Raw genomic sequence first — 15,024 nt, forward strand, 5'->3', positions numbered from 1 at the left:
CTCTCCTGACATTTTGCCCACATCTATGGCAGGCATCCTCAGAGGTCTGTTGGAAACTAGGCAAATGGAGTTTCAGTTTATCTATTAGGCCTGTTTGATCAAGAAAAAATTTGTTTCTAAAATGTTTTGTAAATATTTACGAAATTTCGTAAATAACAAAACATTTTTTTGGAAAGTTTTGTAAATATTTTAAATATCGAAACAAAAAAACACCCCAATTACAAATCGATTTTAGAAACAAATTTTTTCTTGATCAAACAGGCCTACTGCCTAACCCTCTGTGGCCTTCATCTTCACTTTCAAAGAAGCATTTATGCTGCCATTCCATTCTGAAAAAATGTTAAAGGGGGTCCAAGAGCCTTTTCCATTTCAGCAAATTAAAACACAGAGATTAGGAGGAAGAATCTCACTTTAAGTCTAAAATTACAAAATGTTTCAGTGGGAAAAAAGAGGTAATATGCAATTACTTCATTCATTTACTGTTGCCATAAGCCAACTACTCTTACCTCCTTGCTCACCTGCTACCTTAGAAACAGAGACACTGCTCCCATAAAGTGCAAGTCGGGGGGGGGGGGGATTGCACGAGGCGAGGCGAACAGTTACTAGGATTCATGGTAATTTACGTGTCCCTTCTGAGTGGCAAAACCTCTCTTATAGGTAAGAAATGAGATTTTCCAAGGTTTGTTTGGCATGAGGGCTTTGTGTGACTATTTTTAGATGGCACAAAATCAATCCAAACAATCTACCCTTTTATTAAACACGGAGAGCACTGTGAAGCCTTTGCTCTCCTTTATAAACATGGGAGTCCTTATTCAACAGGCCCAGGATAGTCACTCTGTGTTTTAGGAAAGGACGGAGAAACTCTTTGAGGGCCAGCTATGTAACTGCTTCATCTTTATAGGGGGAAAAGTGGTTTAGACATCACAGAAAGTCTGCAAACAGCAATTCTACAAATAGCAAGCAAGGCCTGATTTTATAAGATTTGAAAGAATCTTTCAGATGATTTTGAAACCCCCTCTAAAAATGAAAACCTTCCCCATAAACTCAGTTTTGTTTGAAGCTTGTTTTTGCAGCAAAGCAAAAATGTAATGCCAGAGTATTGCAGGTAAGGAACATGATTGAAGGCATATGGTTCTGTTATACATTAATATGTGTCAAGTGTTGTTTAAGATCATAAGTCATAAACTTTGTTTCTGAAATCAACCTTCCTCCTTTGAAAGGGACTGTCTTCAAGTATATGATGGAAAACACCTGGACAAATGACTGTGTCCCTGAGGAACTCAGACTAAGAACAATGCACACATATATCTCCTGTCTCTCCTTCCTGTTTGCTGCCATAAAGACATCCAACTATGTTGCTATTTATACTCCTTGGTCCTGATTTTCCCTTACTCTATGCTAACAACAGTCAGTTTATGATACTGCAAAGTAGGTAGCTCATCAATCCTTAAAATGTGATTACAGCTGAACTCTATCTTAACAGAGACTTTCTAATAAATTGGCCCATTTGAAAGCTCGGCCCTCACTCTAAAACCTGTTTTTTTAAAAATACAAATAAATAAATAAATAAAACACATTTCTGGGTAAGAGTGATCATTGTTTTCAACCTGTGTGCGGGAAATGTTTGGAAGCTGCAATCTTAAGATGGCCAGTGACAGGAAATACTGAAAAATTTAGATGCACCTGCCTGGATGATACAGGAAACTGTGGTTTCCACCTCCATTCACTGACCTAGAATGAAACCTTGGTCCCACTGTACAGAGTAAGGATGTCTACAGCTAGGAGAGAAGGCAAAGGTATGAAGAAATTCTACTACAAGTCCACCCATAGATGGAAAAGAATGGGCATGTTCCATAGATGCTTGTAGATATTACAATCTCAAAACTGAAAGCTAATGGTAACAATATGAGATGTGGAGGGGTTCTCAGAACAATTCCCATGGATAAAATGCCACTACATCTAGAGATCAAAGTCCAACTCAGACAGGCTTCACACCTTGCTCAGCCTGTGTTGGGATCATGGCCAAAATCTCCAGAAGCCTTTTCGGAGGGGTGAAAGACCAGACCATGTTAAAACAAACTGCCTGCCTGCAAGCCCACTTGCAAAAATGTGAATCCGTTTAGTCTGGCTTTAAATAGGCACCTCTGGCCCCAGGGAATACCAAGCTATCACTTTTCATCTTGACATGGCACCAAAATCAACCTCCAACTCTAAAGCAAGGCTTTTATGACTAAAAGACTGTGGCTGTGTATCAAACATTTGTTAAAAATAGATATTCTAACCAGCATTTCTTTAAGGATTAAGCCAACTTGAAACTCAGTCTTCTCTGGTTTTTGTTCTGACTGAGACATTCAAACTCTAAAGTCTTATTGTTTTCCCATGTTTCTCTGTCTTCCCCCACTCCCCAATCCTCCCGGAAGGAGATGAGAGCAAGAAAGTTTATTTCATAGTTTTTCCTCCACCAACAGCTGTTGCTGCTGTCACTGCTGGGCAAGCTGTGCTTCAGGCAGTGATTGACTTCACTGAAATATTTCCATCCCTTCAGAAGGAGGGAGGAAAGGAATTTCCTGCAAGAAATCTGAAAACACCTTAAATGTGCTTAACATTCTGTTGAGCTCTGTAAACGCATTGATTTGTTCAGATCAACAATAGCGTCCACAGTGACAAGTGCAGAAAGCCCCAAGATCTTTGATAATGTTATCAAAGTTCACTTGAAAAATCACAGAAAGCCACGGGTGGGGGAGAAATAGAAAGGAAAAAGAGAGAGGTGGAGGGAGATGTTATCAGACCAAACTTTCACACAAGTGCTGCAATATGGAAAAATTGCTTTATATTAATTTAAATACAACTATCATTCAGACTTCAGGACTGTAAAAGAGGAAGAAGGTTGCTTTAGTCTTCTTTGAAGGTGCTTTAAAAAATTGGGAGATTTACTGTTACTTCTTCCCTGTTGTCAGAATCCTTCTGTAGAACTGATTACATCCATGTAGAGTCTATCTCTAACACACAATGAAGTTTCAGGCTTTATGAGCAGGACACCAAGTTGTGATCTTCTTGCAAGAAACAACCAGAGAAACATCCAGAATCTACCATTATTCCTAAAATGTTAGCTATTTGCTTTACAGTGCATTGCAGATGTATTCATGCACAACACCTTTCGTTCCTCTGCATTTTGTTTTGTCATTGCCTGGAAATGATACAGATTTAATTGGCATTGTTACTATTTGAGATACCCAAGATGCTGAAAATTATGACATGTCATGTCAGGAGCAACTTGAGAAACTGCAAGTTGCTTCTGGTGTGAGAGAATTGGCCGTCTGCAAGGACATTGCCCTGATTTGAACCTGCGACCTGTAGGCCTTCAGTCCTGCCGGCACTGGGGTTTAACCCACTGCACCACCGGGGTTTATGACAGTGAAAACATTTTTACTGAGGCACATATATTAAGTAAACAAAAGCAAACTTCTTCCAATATGGCACCACTTTAAAACAAAGTTGAAATTCCAACTTGTGATATTTCTTTACCATTTACAAGTGGATAGAGACTTTCATCATTTTTTTTTTATTTTGGTGATTTTATTTTGATCATTTCAGTGCAAAGTTTGGTCAGTTTATCCCACTTGAGGCAGAACATGGTGCTGGAGTGTGTCTTTCTGTGGAAGTAGCACAATAATGGGACACCATGCCAACAGAAGAAACAACATCAGACTCACTTACCTAACAATTGGTTCCGGGATTGCTTCTATATTTGCTGGCACCTGAACACCTTTCTCCCACTCTTGCCTCCAAGGATCAGCAAGGATGTAGTACTCATCTGGGCTCAGCTGGTATGAATCTGGAATCTTCATAGCTGTTATTAGATCGGTTCGAAAAACCTGAAGAAAGGGAAGATGGTGACGTAGACCAATGAGAGGCAGGACAAATCCCGCTGGTTACAGGAAAATATCAACACAAAGAGTATCCAGGACTTAGAAAACTTAGAGGTGTGATTGGATACATTGAAGCAAATGTAGCCCATTTTCATATCCTTTGAACACCTATGACTACTTGCTTCACAATAACCATTTTAAGATTTTTCTTTCTTTTTCATGAGAAGAACTACTGGAATTACTACAAGTTGGTTTCACTGAACCCTGGTCAGAATTTCTGTTTGCTTTCAGTGGCATTCATTTTTCAAAATTCCCCAGCTACTTACAGAAACCCACAACAATCTCACTGATGGAGACTGTTTTACTCTAATGAATCATCCCACATACATGATGCATATTAAGCATTGTTACAACACATTTTAATACTAGAGAATCTGAGTTGCTTACTGAAAAATGGTTCTTCTCTGTTGGCAAGCAAAGATAATTCTATCATTGCTAAACATATTTTCTTGTAATAGGTGGTAAGCAACAGCAATAGCAATGCTGGAATTTTATTATATGAAATTTTGCTGCATAATGCCTTATTATAAAGGGCCACCAATACACAAGGCAGAAATAATTCACATATATATATATATATATATATATGATGTACATGTTACATATGAGAAGCATATCCATGTATTGCAAAGCTTAGTGTAAATGCCAGAGGTCACAGGAAGAATGTATCCTGTTCTCTCTCTAAAGGACTGCCACTTGAAGTGTGTGTCCATGGACCAATATCAGTCCCTGTACCCAATGGACACAAATGTAGTGCTGGTCTCTGGCATGTTGAGAAGTGAAATGGCCAGTTTTCCACATCAGATAAACTGAGAAGCACTATTCTATGTTGCTAGGACAAAAATGGAGGCCCCTAAAACCACCCAATGGAGTCAAGTAGAGGATTGTGAATGTGTAATGCTTTAAAAGTGGACTCATGAAATTAAATGGCTCCACGAACTAAGCTTATTCTAATTATTTCTCATGATGATAAAGAGATGAAAGAACTGGGCAGGGGGAAAGATAAGGAGAAGGAACTGAATCATGATGAACTTGTGTCTTTAGAGATCATGTGTTTCATTGGAAGAGAAAGCTAGAATCAGTATTAGAAAGTGGCATTAAAAATAAAATATTCTACTTTACTTTTGTGCAAGCTATCACTCCCCACACTGATACAGAAGCAACTTAACCTTAAAGCAAAAGGCCAAGTACTGCTGATCCTTCAGATTCAGTTAGCACAGCCACACCAAAAAATAACATTTATTTTAAGTCAATTTAGAAATGACTCAGGTTTTCCACTGCACTTGCCTTTCCTGGGACATGTTGATGTTTTCTTGTACTTGAATGGCTGGTGCAGATACAGATCATGCAGCAGTACATCTGCACAGTCACCTAATTCTTATGCATGTTTCATTTTTATATCCTTGCAGGCAAATCAGCAAAAATCCCCTTGCTCTTGATCTTTAGACACAGTTTCTTTCTGAGCACAATTCTCCGCAGCATCAAAGATATGGATTTTATGGGCAAGCTATTTTAAACACACACACACACACACACACACACAGTAACAACCCACAAAACTTGGATTTGTTGAAACAGGAGGATAGTTTTGCCTTGGTTGTATAGCTAAACATAATGCAGCCAAAAACACTTCTCGCCTCCCCCATTGGGGTTATTTCGAAAGAAAGAAAGAAAGAAAGAAAGAAAGAGAAAGAAATGGAGAATGTTTTTAAAGAAAATCCCAACATATGCTAATGATGACCCAAAGTCCACATCACATCTTTTACTGAAAGCCAGAAATGGGGTCAGTCATTGGTGGGGATATAATCAGGCAATGAAAGTTTTAAATCTTAGTTTCCTACCACACAATAAGCATTGCAAGCTGCCTTGGCAAAAGGAGGAGAAAGTTTTTTTAAACAACAACAACAACAGATGCAGTTTGACACCACTGGTAGCAGAAATATGCTTGACTCCACCATATAGGACTTGCTTTCTTTCTTTCTCTTTTAAATAATTCATTCTGAGACATTAGCCTTTGTAATCTCTGAGCTAAACTGTGAACATATTTGTATTCTTTACAGAATCAGAAAAAACTTGTTGACATCTGTTTCAGAGGTCACCAGTTTAACCCTCGCAGTGGGAAAGGTATCTGGTTTGGAAGTGACTGGCAAGAAGTATATAATAGTTTCCAGTGCTTAGGAAAATGTTTTCTTAAAACTAAAAAAAGAGCTTTCTTTCTGAATTCTAGCTTCATCCATTGTAGCTTCTCTATAAATTTACTAATAGTAATAATAATAACAATAACACTTTCTTTATATCCCACTCTATCTCCCTGAGGGGACTCAGAGCAGATTATAAAATACACAGATAGGCAAACGTTCAATGCCTTTAACACAGTGGAATGACAATGACATACAAATACACAGAACAAAGGTAAAGGCTTCCCCTTTCATCTCTGGCTTCCTGGAAGCGGTGCTCAACTCTGGCCATGGGGAGGTGCACTTGTTTCATTTCCAAGCCGAGAAGCCTGTTGTCTGTAAACACCTCCTGGTCATGTTTGCTGGCATTGCTGCACGGATGCCTTTATTACCTTCCTGTCAAAGTGGTACCTGTTGATCTACTCACAACTGCATGTTTTCGAACTGCTAGGCAAGCAGGAGTTAGGGCTGAGAGCAGGAGCTCACCCCGTCTCACGGATCTGTACTGCAGTTCAGCAGCACAAGAGTTTAACCCATTGCTTCATCGTAACTCCTTAGAGAACAAGTGTGTACATACTACCTTAAGTGACAGAACTAAACTGCCCCCTTACAGCATAGGCTGAAAGATAAACCTATTTCTATCTCAGGATCTATCAATCCTTCCTTGGTGAGATTTGTTGACAAACTTTAGAATGTGCACTAAGTGGCAAACCTAAATTACCTTCACCAGTGCGAGGAATACCACGAAGTCTGGAAGGAATTCTGCTCTCCAAAAACTCCCTGAACCTGAAAAGATAGCACCACCCTAAGAAATTACTACTGACAAAAATTCAGAATGCTACTTTTTTAAAAGTACCATGATTTGTTACAGCTGTAGATGGAGTCTATATGTAGATGGTGTCTCCTTGGCAAGAATTGGCGGGGGGTACCTCTGCTCTCCTCTCCTCAAAGGCTGAGAAAGTATGACCTACACATTCTTTAAAAAGTTTTTTTAAGCATTTGCAATTTTGATTTATATTCACTTTTTTTCACTTTCATAGGAACCTTGCACTCCAAACTCCCACAAATATGGAGAAACTACTGTAGTATATTTCTTTGTTTATATATGCTGAGCCTGTAGTCAAACACAAACAGGATTTCAGCAATCCTGTAACTACTATAGGATCTATGTGGAGTCTTACCATTATGAGAATACTGCTTTTTTTCTCCTGCTGAACTTTTCCCAATGTGCTCTACCAGAGTAAAAGAAAATGCTCTCTAATAACAGCAACAATTCTAACATGGTAAATAAAGCTTTCCTACCTGGAAATAGCTTGAGAACTATGATTTGACTAGAGCTAAACTGCCTTCTCAGGGAATAAAGGGTCATTTGAAAATGAAAATGGGCGATTTCTGTTTCCTTCTGCCATCTGTTATTATCTGAGACAATAATCTACAAAACCAGCAATAACACTGCAATGCCACCCAGCTCAGTCTATCTCTAGTGGCTTCTCTCTTATCTTGCAGGAGGATGGAGATGGATCAGGTGTTTTCTTTAGATGCCATTTAATTTGTTTTCAGTGCTTATTTCCCAACAACCTAACTACTGCTCAGTGTGAGCTGTAATAAATGATTCAAACGTGGTTTTACACTTCCTATACAAAGCTGAAATGCTCTCGAAGGCATTATGGAAACAAAATCTTCATAGCCATGGAGATATTTAACCCCAGCAGAGACCTAATATTTAGGTCAGTTCATTTAATCCTTGAAGCTTCAGCTGATAAACCCAATTAAAGCGGAAGTACAAAAATATAAGCAACCTTTCCTTATAATGTCAGAGCCCCCCCTTGTACACCAGCAGCTCTTTCTGTCCACCACATTTGTTCAGAGCACATTTTCAATCCTATCTAAACAGAGCAAAGCTGAAATGGCCAGGCACAGTTGGGATGCATCTTCCAATAAAAACATAATTAACAGCCTACTCTTTATAAGTCTGGGCTTGAAAAAGGTCAGCTTCCTTGAAGTCTCTATCTGCCAATATAGTGTAATTGTTAAAAATGCTGCAGTAGCATTTGATTTTGCTGCTGGTGTGAAAAAATTAAAATGAGATTAAGATAAATGCTAATTAAACTTGAGACAGGATCTGAAAAAAGATGTCAGAATCTCGGTTTTGCCTATCTGGTTATCAGCCAAGAAGACAGTTAATAAAAAGCCCACTGCTAATCTAAGACCTTTCTAAAACAGAATGAATGCTGTTGCCCTTTCAGAAATACATTTCATGTGTTTGCTGTTCTTTGTCACTGTATCTGGGTTCTGAGTTGCTCAGTATTGCCAAGTGACTATCTCCAAGGGGGAAAGAGCAAACATGATAAAGCAAAGCCTTTTAACTTGTCTATTGAGCTCACACCAGATGCCTAGTCTGCTAAGTACTGGGCATACATCAGCAGCGTTGGTGACCATGACAATATGCCTACCATATATTGAATGTAATTTAATGACAGGATTTAATGTTCATTTCAGACCTTTTCTTTCCAACACTGGCAATCAAGTAAATGGTTCAAGATTTATGTCACTCTCCTGATGCATTTGACTCCAGATCCCATCATTCTCAGTCAGGGTGGCCCATTGCTAGGGTGTCTAGGGATTATTAGAGGAGGGTTCAGGACATCATTTGGACACCATCTTACCCATCAGGTTGGGGAAAAGGTAGTCTTTTTTAAAAAAACAAACAAACAACAAAACCCTACCAAATAGACTGATGAGCAATAGAGACTCTATTGTCGTGCCATACGCCCTTAGATAAAGGCATAGGCGTGTTCGATTTGGCTCGCTGGGCTCTTTCCGCCACACGCTCTCTACCCACCTCTTTGTTCGCTTCAACTCCACCAACTCCTCGTTAAACCAAGGAGATGGTTTAGCCCGGCGACTTAAGAGGGGGCGCTCCGGAGCAATCGTGTCTATTGCCCTAGTCAACTCACTATTCCAGTGAGCGACCAGGGCATCGACAGAATCACCATCCAAGGCAATGGAAACATCCCCAAGAGCCATCAGGAGTCCTGGATCCATAAGCCTCCTGGGGCAGACCATCTTAATGGGTCCACCACCCCTGCGAAGGTTAGAAGTTGCAACGAGTCTAAACCTGATCAGGTTAAATACTACTCAAGGTGGCCAATTGAAATATTCACACCTACCTCCAACAGGCAAGTGTTCTTTCTCCCACCCTGGAGTTTCCACAGATATATAAACCCAATTCTCCTAGTTTCCAACAGACCTCACAAATTCTGTAGATGCCTGCCATAGATACAGGTGAAACGTCAGGAGAGAATACTTCTGGAGCATGGCTATATAGCCCGAAAAACTTACAGCAACCTATTTCTAGCAATGACAGAAAATGAAGATCAGACCTACTAAAAATATCAGGTGTAGTAGCTTGTCTGTGTTGAACTTCCACCTTCTGCATGCGAGAGGTTGGCATTGGGGTAACAAGGAAGCCAAAAGACGTGTGTGTCCCTGATGTTTTTCCATCGTTTTTTCCCATGTCCAAAGAGACATGCTAACATTCATTTTAATGTTATTTTAAAGCTATAGGCAATACTGGGAAGTTCCCTTTAAGTATTTCGCTGAAGAAAACAAACGGTGCCAAAAAGCAGCAAGCAGTACGCTGACATTAGGGACACTATGATATCACTTTAGCTGCCATGGAAGCATCTATGGGGCCCCATCATCGCCCTTCTTCAGGCCACGGTGGCTCCAGTTGATTTATTGTTGTTGTTGTTGTTGTTGTTTGTTCATTTTAGCAATGAATGTTTGCTACTTTTTTACTTTTGTCTGTGGTTTACCCTGAGTCTCTTTGGGGAGATGGGGCAGGTTATAAAGTATTATGATGATTATTATTATTATCCCACAGAATCCTAGCCTTTGCACTTTGGGAGGCACTTACAGGCGCACTCTGACTGAGAATTGTAAATGCTCCTCTCCCTAAAGTGTCCACCCCAGATTTCCACAGGATGGAACCATGGCAATTAAAGCGGAATTACGGCACTCTAACTGTGCAGTGTGAAAGGACTCCAATCATCATGGCATTAACATGTGCAGATGCTAGCCACACACCGGACAGATTGGGAATAAAAAGGAAAGATAAGAGGTTCACCGGGACAAATACTTTTTTAAAGAGAAGCTAAAGAGATGAATAGCATGTGAGAAGACCAGACAATCATATGCCAAGTTCTTTAAAAGTGCTAAGGGGAGTCACATAACTAAAGAGGAGAAATGTCCAAAAATGAGGTAGCCAGAAAGAGCTTGCAGACAAAAAAGAATGAAATCTGCTTTTGGGGCTTTTTTTTCCCCCAAAAAAGGGGACTTAAGAAAACTTGGTGGAAGCAACTTTTGGAAGGTAAAAGGGGCCCCAATACTGCTGAAGTAGAAAGGGAATTAAGGGCAGCGGGTTAGTCAACACACTCAAAAAGCAAGGTAAAAATGAACATTGGTAGTCCTCATTAGGTATTTCAATGCAGAAAGATGCAATGCTTTCAATCAAGGAAGAATAGCCTGTGCAAAACTGTGGGGTAGCACTATCACCTGGCTGAATATCTGCATATGAACCATAGCCAAGAAGACCCAAGTCTGATTTCAGAGCATTTTTTTCTTCACAGAGCATGTGGGGAAACAAGGGGCCTATTAGCCAGAGGTACATCATTTCTCTTACAATATCTCTAAAGGTTCAAGAAGGCTGAACCTTTACAATATCTCTAAAGGTTCAATCAGGTTCAATTCCCGATTGTGGAGCAGCCTCGCATTGTTTCTAAATTTTACATAATTGGCCCACCTTCACCGCAGTTTAATAAAACAATGAAATGCTGATTATTCAGGGCTCTAAATCACATCAGGATTCTTCTCATGCCCTGATTCAGAAAAGCATTCATTAGAGGGCTGAAAACATGGGAGAACTGATGCAATGGTGGGTGGCAGGGCTTTCTTGTGTGCCTCTGTTCTCCCTCAAGTGCTCAGCAGTTGACACTCAAAGGGAAACTTACCAACAAAGATGGAGAATCCATTTGTAACGGTCACATATAACACTTGTTAATACCTATGCTCTGCGCATCGGTTTGATCCAATTGTAAAGTATAGTAGTCGAGAACCTGAGCTTGGAAAAATCACTTTTAAAAATATACCTAACACCCAGGATCTCCCTTCCCCTAGAGCAGGAATGGGCAAACTTGGGCCCTCCAGCTGTTTTGGACTTCAATTCCCAACAGCAGCTAGGCTGCTAGAAATTTATTTATGTATTTATTTTTATTTACAGTATTTATAATCTTCCCTTCTCACCCCACAGGGGACTCAGGCTGGATTACAATGTACATATACATGGCAAACATTCAATACCATAAGCACACAACATATATAGACAGACACTCAGAAGCTATTTAACATTCCAGCTTTTTTCATGAAGGTATTCTGGCCACCAGGGGAGCTGCTGCTCCACCATCCATTTGTGACACTGATGAAGTACTTCCTCATTCTTTGCATGCTTGCTGGAGATTTTATGGCCTCTTAAATTGGTTAAATTAGCCTCCCTGCATAAGCGGTACCTAAATTTCCTACTTGACAGATGCAACTGCCTTTCGGGCTGCAAAGGTTGACAGCAAGGTACACACATTGGTTGGAAGCTCACCCTGACCCCGGTTGGTTTTGAACTCATGACCTTTTGGTCAGTAGTGATCTTAATGCAGCTGACTCCCAGCCAGCTGTGCCACAGTCCCGGTGCTTATGAGGACTGTGGAAGGTGAAGTCCAAAATACCTGGAGGGCCCAAATTTGTCCATGCCTGCATTAAACATACCTTACCTTGCATGGTTTTCAATGCTAAGCATGAAAAGGACTGACTAATGCTTGAATGAGAAAAAACCAAGAGGGAAGATAAGACAGGCCTAAGAAAGACTATCACCTGAAATAATGGAGAGTTCCTGCTGCAATCAAAGTTAGCAATAATGGGCTATTAAACTGACCAATGCTCTGACTCAATATGAAGTGCCCATGCCTGCCCTAGAGGGAAATTGGTTTTTCCAGAGGGTTGGATGGTAGAAAATGACGAGTGATACAACATGAGATTTGCTCCCTCCCTGCTTTCAGGTAGAGATCACAGAGTCAATGGTTCTTGTACTGGTTAACTGTGCTTATTCCCTTGAGACCTGGGACAAGCAGCACCTCTGTCCCCTCCTTTCCTGCTACACAGGTGACAAAAGAAACAGATCAAAATATGTTTTGGCCCAAATCTGTAAACAAATGAGAATATTGGGATTTCAAAAGAGTAATAATGTTTGCTTTCAGAATGACTGGAAACAGTGTTCAAAGACACATCTTATCATCTGGAATATCCATATGCAAAGGAATCCTTGCATCTGAGGCGTGACACAAAAATGCATCTACACTGTAGAATTAGTGCACATTGTAGAATTAATGCAGCTCGGCATTATTTTAACTGCCATAGCTCAATGCAATGGAATCATGGTGTTGTAGTTTGGTGAAGTACCAGCACTATTTGGCAGAGAAGGATGAAAAACTTGTGAAACTACAACCCTAAGCCTACAAAAGCCTAATACTCCAACTTATTTGTCATTGTTTTAAAAGTGCTACAAGATCCTTTTACATATAGTAACAACACTGTGAGTTAAATGCAGTCAAACTGCATTGTGAAACTGCAATATATGGCAATGTAGATGGGGCCTGACAAGAAAAGCTCGGAAAGCCTAGCCATGGTCCTGAAACCTGAAAAAAATCCCACCTGACACATATCTTGTGTGTTGTGTTCTTAGAACAATGTGTCAGATTCAACATCTTCAAATGGTTTCAATGATTTATTAGTATAAATGAACCAAATACATTTCTATGAGCAAGAAGCACATTTGATCCCAATGCTGTTACACTCAATAAAAATCACAGCATTTAAAAATGTGACACCATAATATTTACTTGGTTGGCAAAATTAATACATGTCTATGAACAGAGGAATTATTGGTAAACCGGAATATGCAACTGCTGGACTCTTTTATCAATATACTCTGTAGCTGCAAACATATTGGAACAGAAGAGGGGGGAAGTAAGATTTGGGGGAAAGAAATGGGAACCAGGAATCCACATTACCAATATTATGTTTTAGCTATAGGTGCAATGCAAAACTGTGAACAGGTTAGTAAATGTTAGCTGGCAATATATAAGACAGGAATGCAAAACTGGGGTGATGAAACCTTTTTTAAATGATTTTCCTGGTTTTTATAGAAACATGGCACTCTAAATTTAAAAAAAAGATCTCGGATTTGCTCCATCATGTAATTTTTTCACAACTTGCTTTTTAATATGACTAAACGAAATTAGTAATGAAATTAACACTTAATTTTGTGAAAGTATGTTGTAAAACATTTTTATTGCTTTTTTTCAAATTTAGCACCTCAAAATACATTAAGAACAGCTATAATATTGAAAAGGTGTTTTAAATTGCAGGCCTGTACAATTAATTAATGTTTGGAAGGATGCTGTTTGCCAAGTCCATATGTGTGTGTATGCGTGTGGCACAGATGGGAATCTCTGATGGCTTGAAGCATCCAAATAGTCTTAATAGAGGCTCAGAAGATAAAAGCTAACATAATCTAATGGGGGATGTCTATCTGCTTATCTATTGACCCATCCACGCAGCGTCTGAACTCCTTACCCAATGAACCTCGACAAATGGAGGAGGGCGATCTCATTCACAGACCAAATGTCAGCGGGTCTCTGTAATCTCTGGTATTGTTGCAGTCAAGTGTTTCCCCTCCTTGCCCTCCCCACCATCTGGAGGTCTTTTTACAGAGGGTGTCCTAAGGAGAGTCCACGAAGGAAGACAAGCAACTCACCCAATTGTCCATCAACTACCTGACTGTTTGCTTCCTCCATCCTCTTTCTCTGCAGTAAAAGCAAGCATTAAAATCAATCTCTCCAGGGTTCTTTTCATAGCAGCAGGTGGTAGCCATCCTCTTTTTGTCATTCTGCCTTGGTGAGACTTCCCATAACAAATGAAATATGCCTTTGCTGCTGCTACTACTACTGTTGATATTGTTGTTGCTGCTGCCGTTACACTTCCAGTTTCTATATAGGGCCATTTATTTCATTCATTCTAAGTCACCATGATGCCTTGTGAGTCACCTGAATTATACATTCACCTGTCTTGGTCACTGGTGGAACCTCCTTGGCTGAGAGGAATACCCATGGGATTGGTGCATGAAACTCTGATTATCTAGTAAACCAGTTCTGACGCTGCAAATCCCTTGCTACTTCTTGAATGGAAGCACATGGCATTCATAATCTATGGGGGCGGATGGGCGGGCGGGCAGGCAAGCTGTGGAATCAAACGATCAATGTTCCCTGAAAGGAGCTCATCAGCACAGCCACGCTGGTTGGAGGCTTGCCTTTTTAACTTAACCAAATCCGTCTCCTCCCCCAGCTTCTCCTGCCACCTCCAAGCTGTCTCTTCTGGCTTTTCAGATCAAGGCTGGAATAGAGGATTAGTCCTAATTTTATGCCAAATAATTTATGATGGTATCTATTTCCCTGAAGATGATAAGGCACACTACTGATGGATTTGCAATATTACTTGTTTAGCCTCCCCCCCCCCCCACCGAAGAGATAAGCCTCCCCATTGAAAGGCAAGTGTGCTGACCCAAGTCCATCCTATACATTTGCCTTTTTGATGCCAAACTGGAAATGCACAAAGATGAAGAGCTATCAAAATGAAATACTTTAAAAGCGACAGAAAGCTGCAGAGATTTCTAAAAGAAATCGGAACATTTGGAGAGGTACCAACAGCTAATACTGTAAAACTGTAATCTGAACATTTTCCCCCTTTTGTTTTGAATTATCTGGGATTATGGTTTGGGAAATGACTCAATTATTCTACTCAAGCTCTTCTGA

General features: G+C 40.1%; 1 protein-coding gene across 5 annotated transcripts in view; it reads right to left on the reverse strand.

Annotated features, from left to right (window-relative positions):
• The window catches only part of JADE2 (jade family PHD finger 2), a 192,634-nt gene that overhangs the window by 137,149 nt on the left and 40,461 nt on the right, over window positions 1-15,024 (reverse strand). For all 5 annotated transcript variants that reach the window (XM_060765283.2, XM_060765285.2, XM_067463695.1 and 2 more), the window contains exon 4: window positions 3,718-3,875. In XM_060765283.2, coding sequence (XP_060621266.2) covers window positions 3,718-3,875 — 158 coding nt within the window. The remainder of the gene's footprint in view (window positions 1-3,717; window positions 3,876-15,024) is intronic.

The sequence above is a fragment of the Anolis sagrei genome, chromosome 2 (assembly GCF_037176765.1).
Source record: "Anolis sagrei isolate rAnoSag1 chromosome 2, rAnoSag1.mat, whole genome shotgun sequence".
In the NCBI taxonomy this organism is placed as follows: domain Eukaryota; kingdom Metazoa; phylum Chordata; class Lepidosauria; order Squamata; family Dactyloidae; genus Anolis; species Anolis sagrei.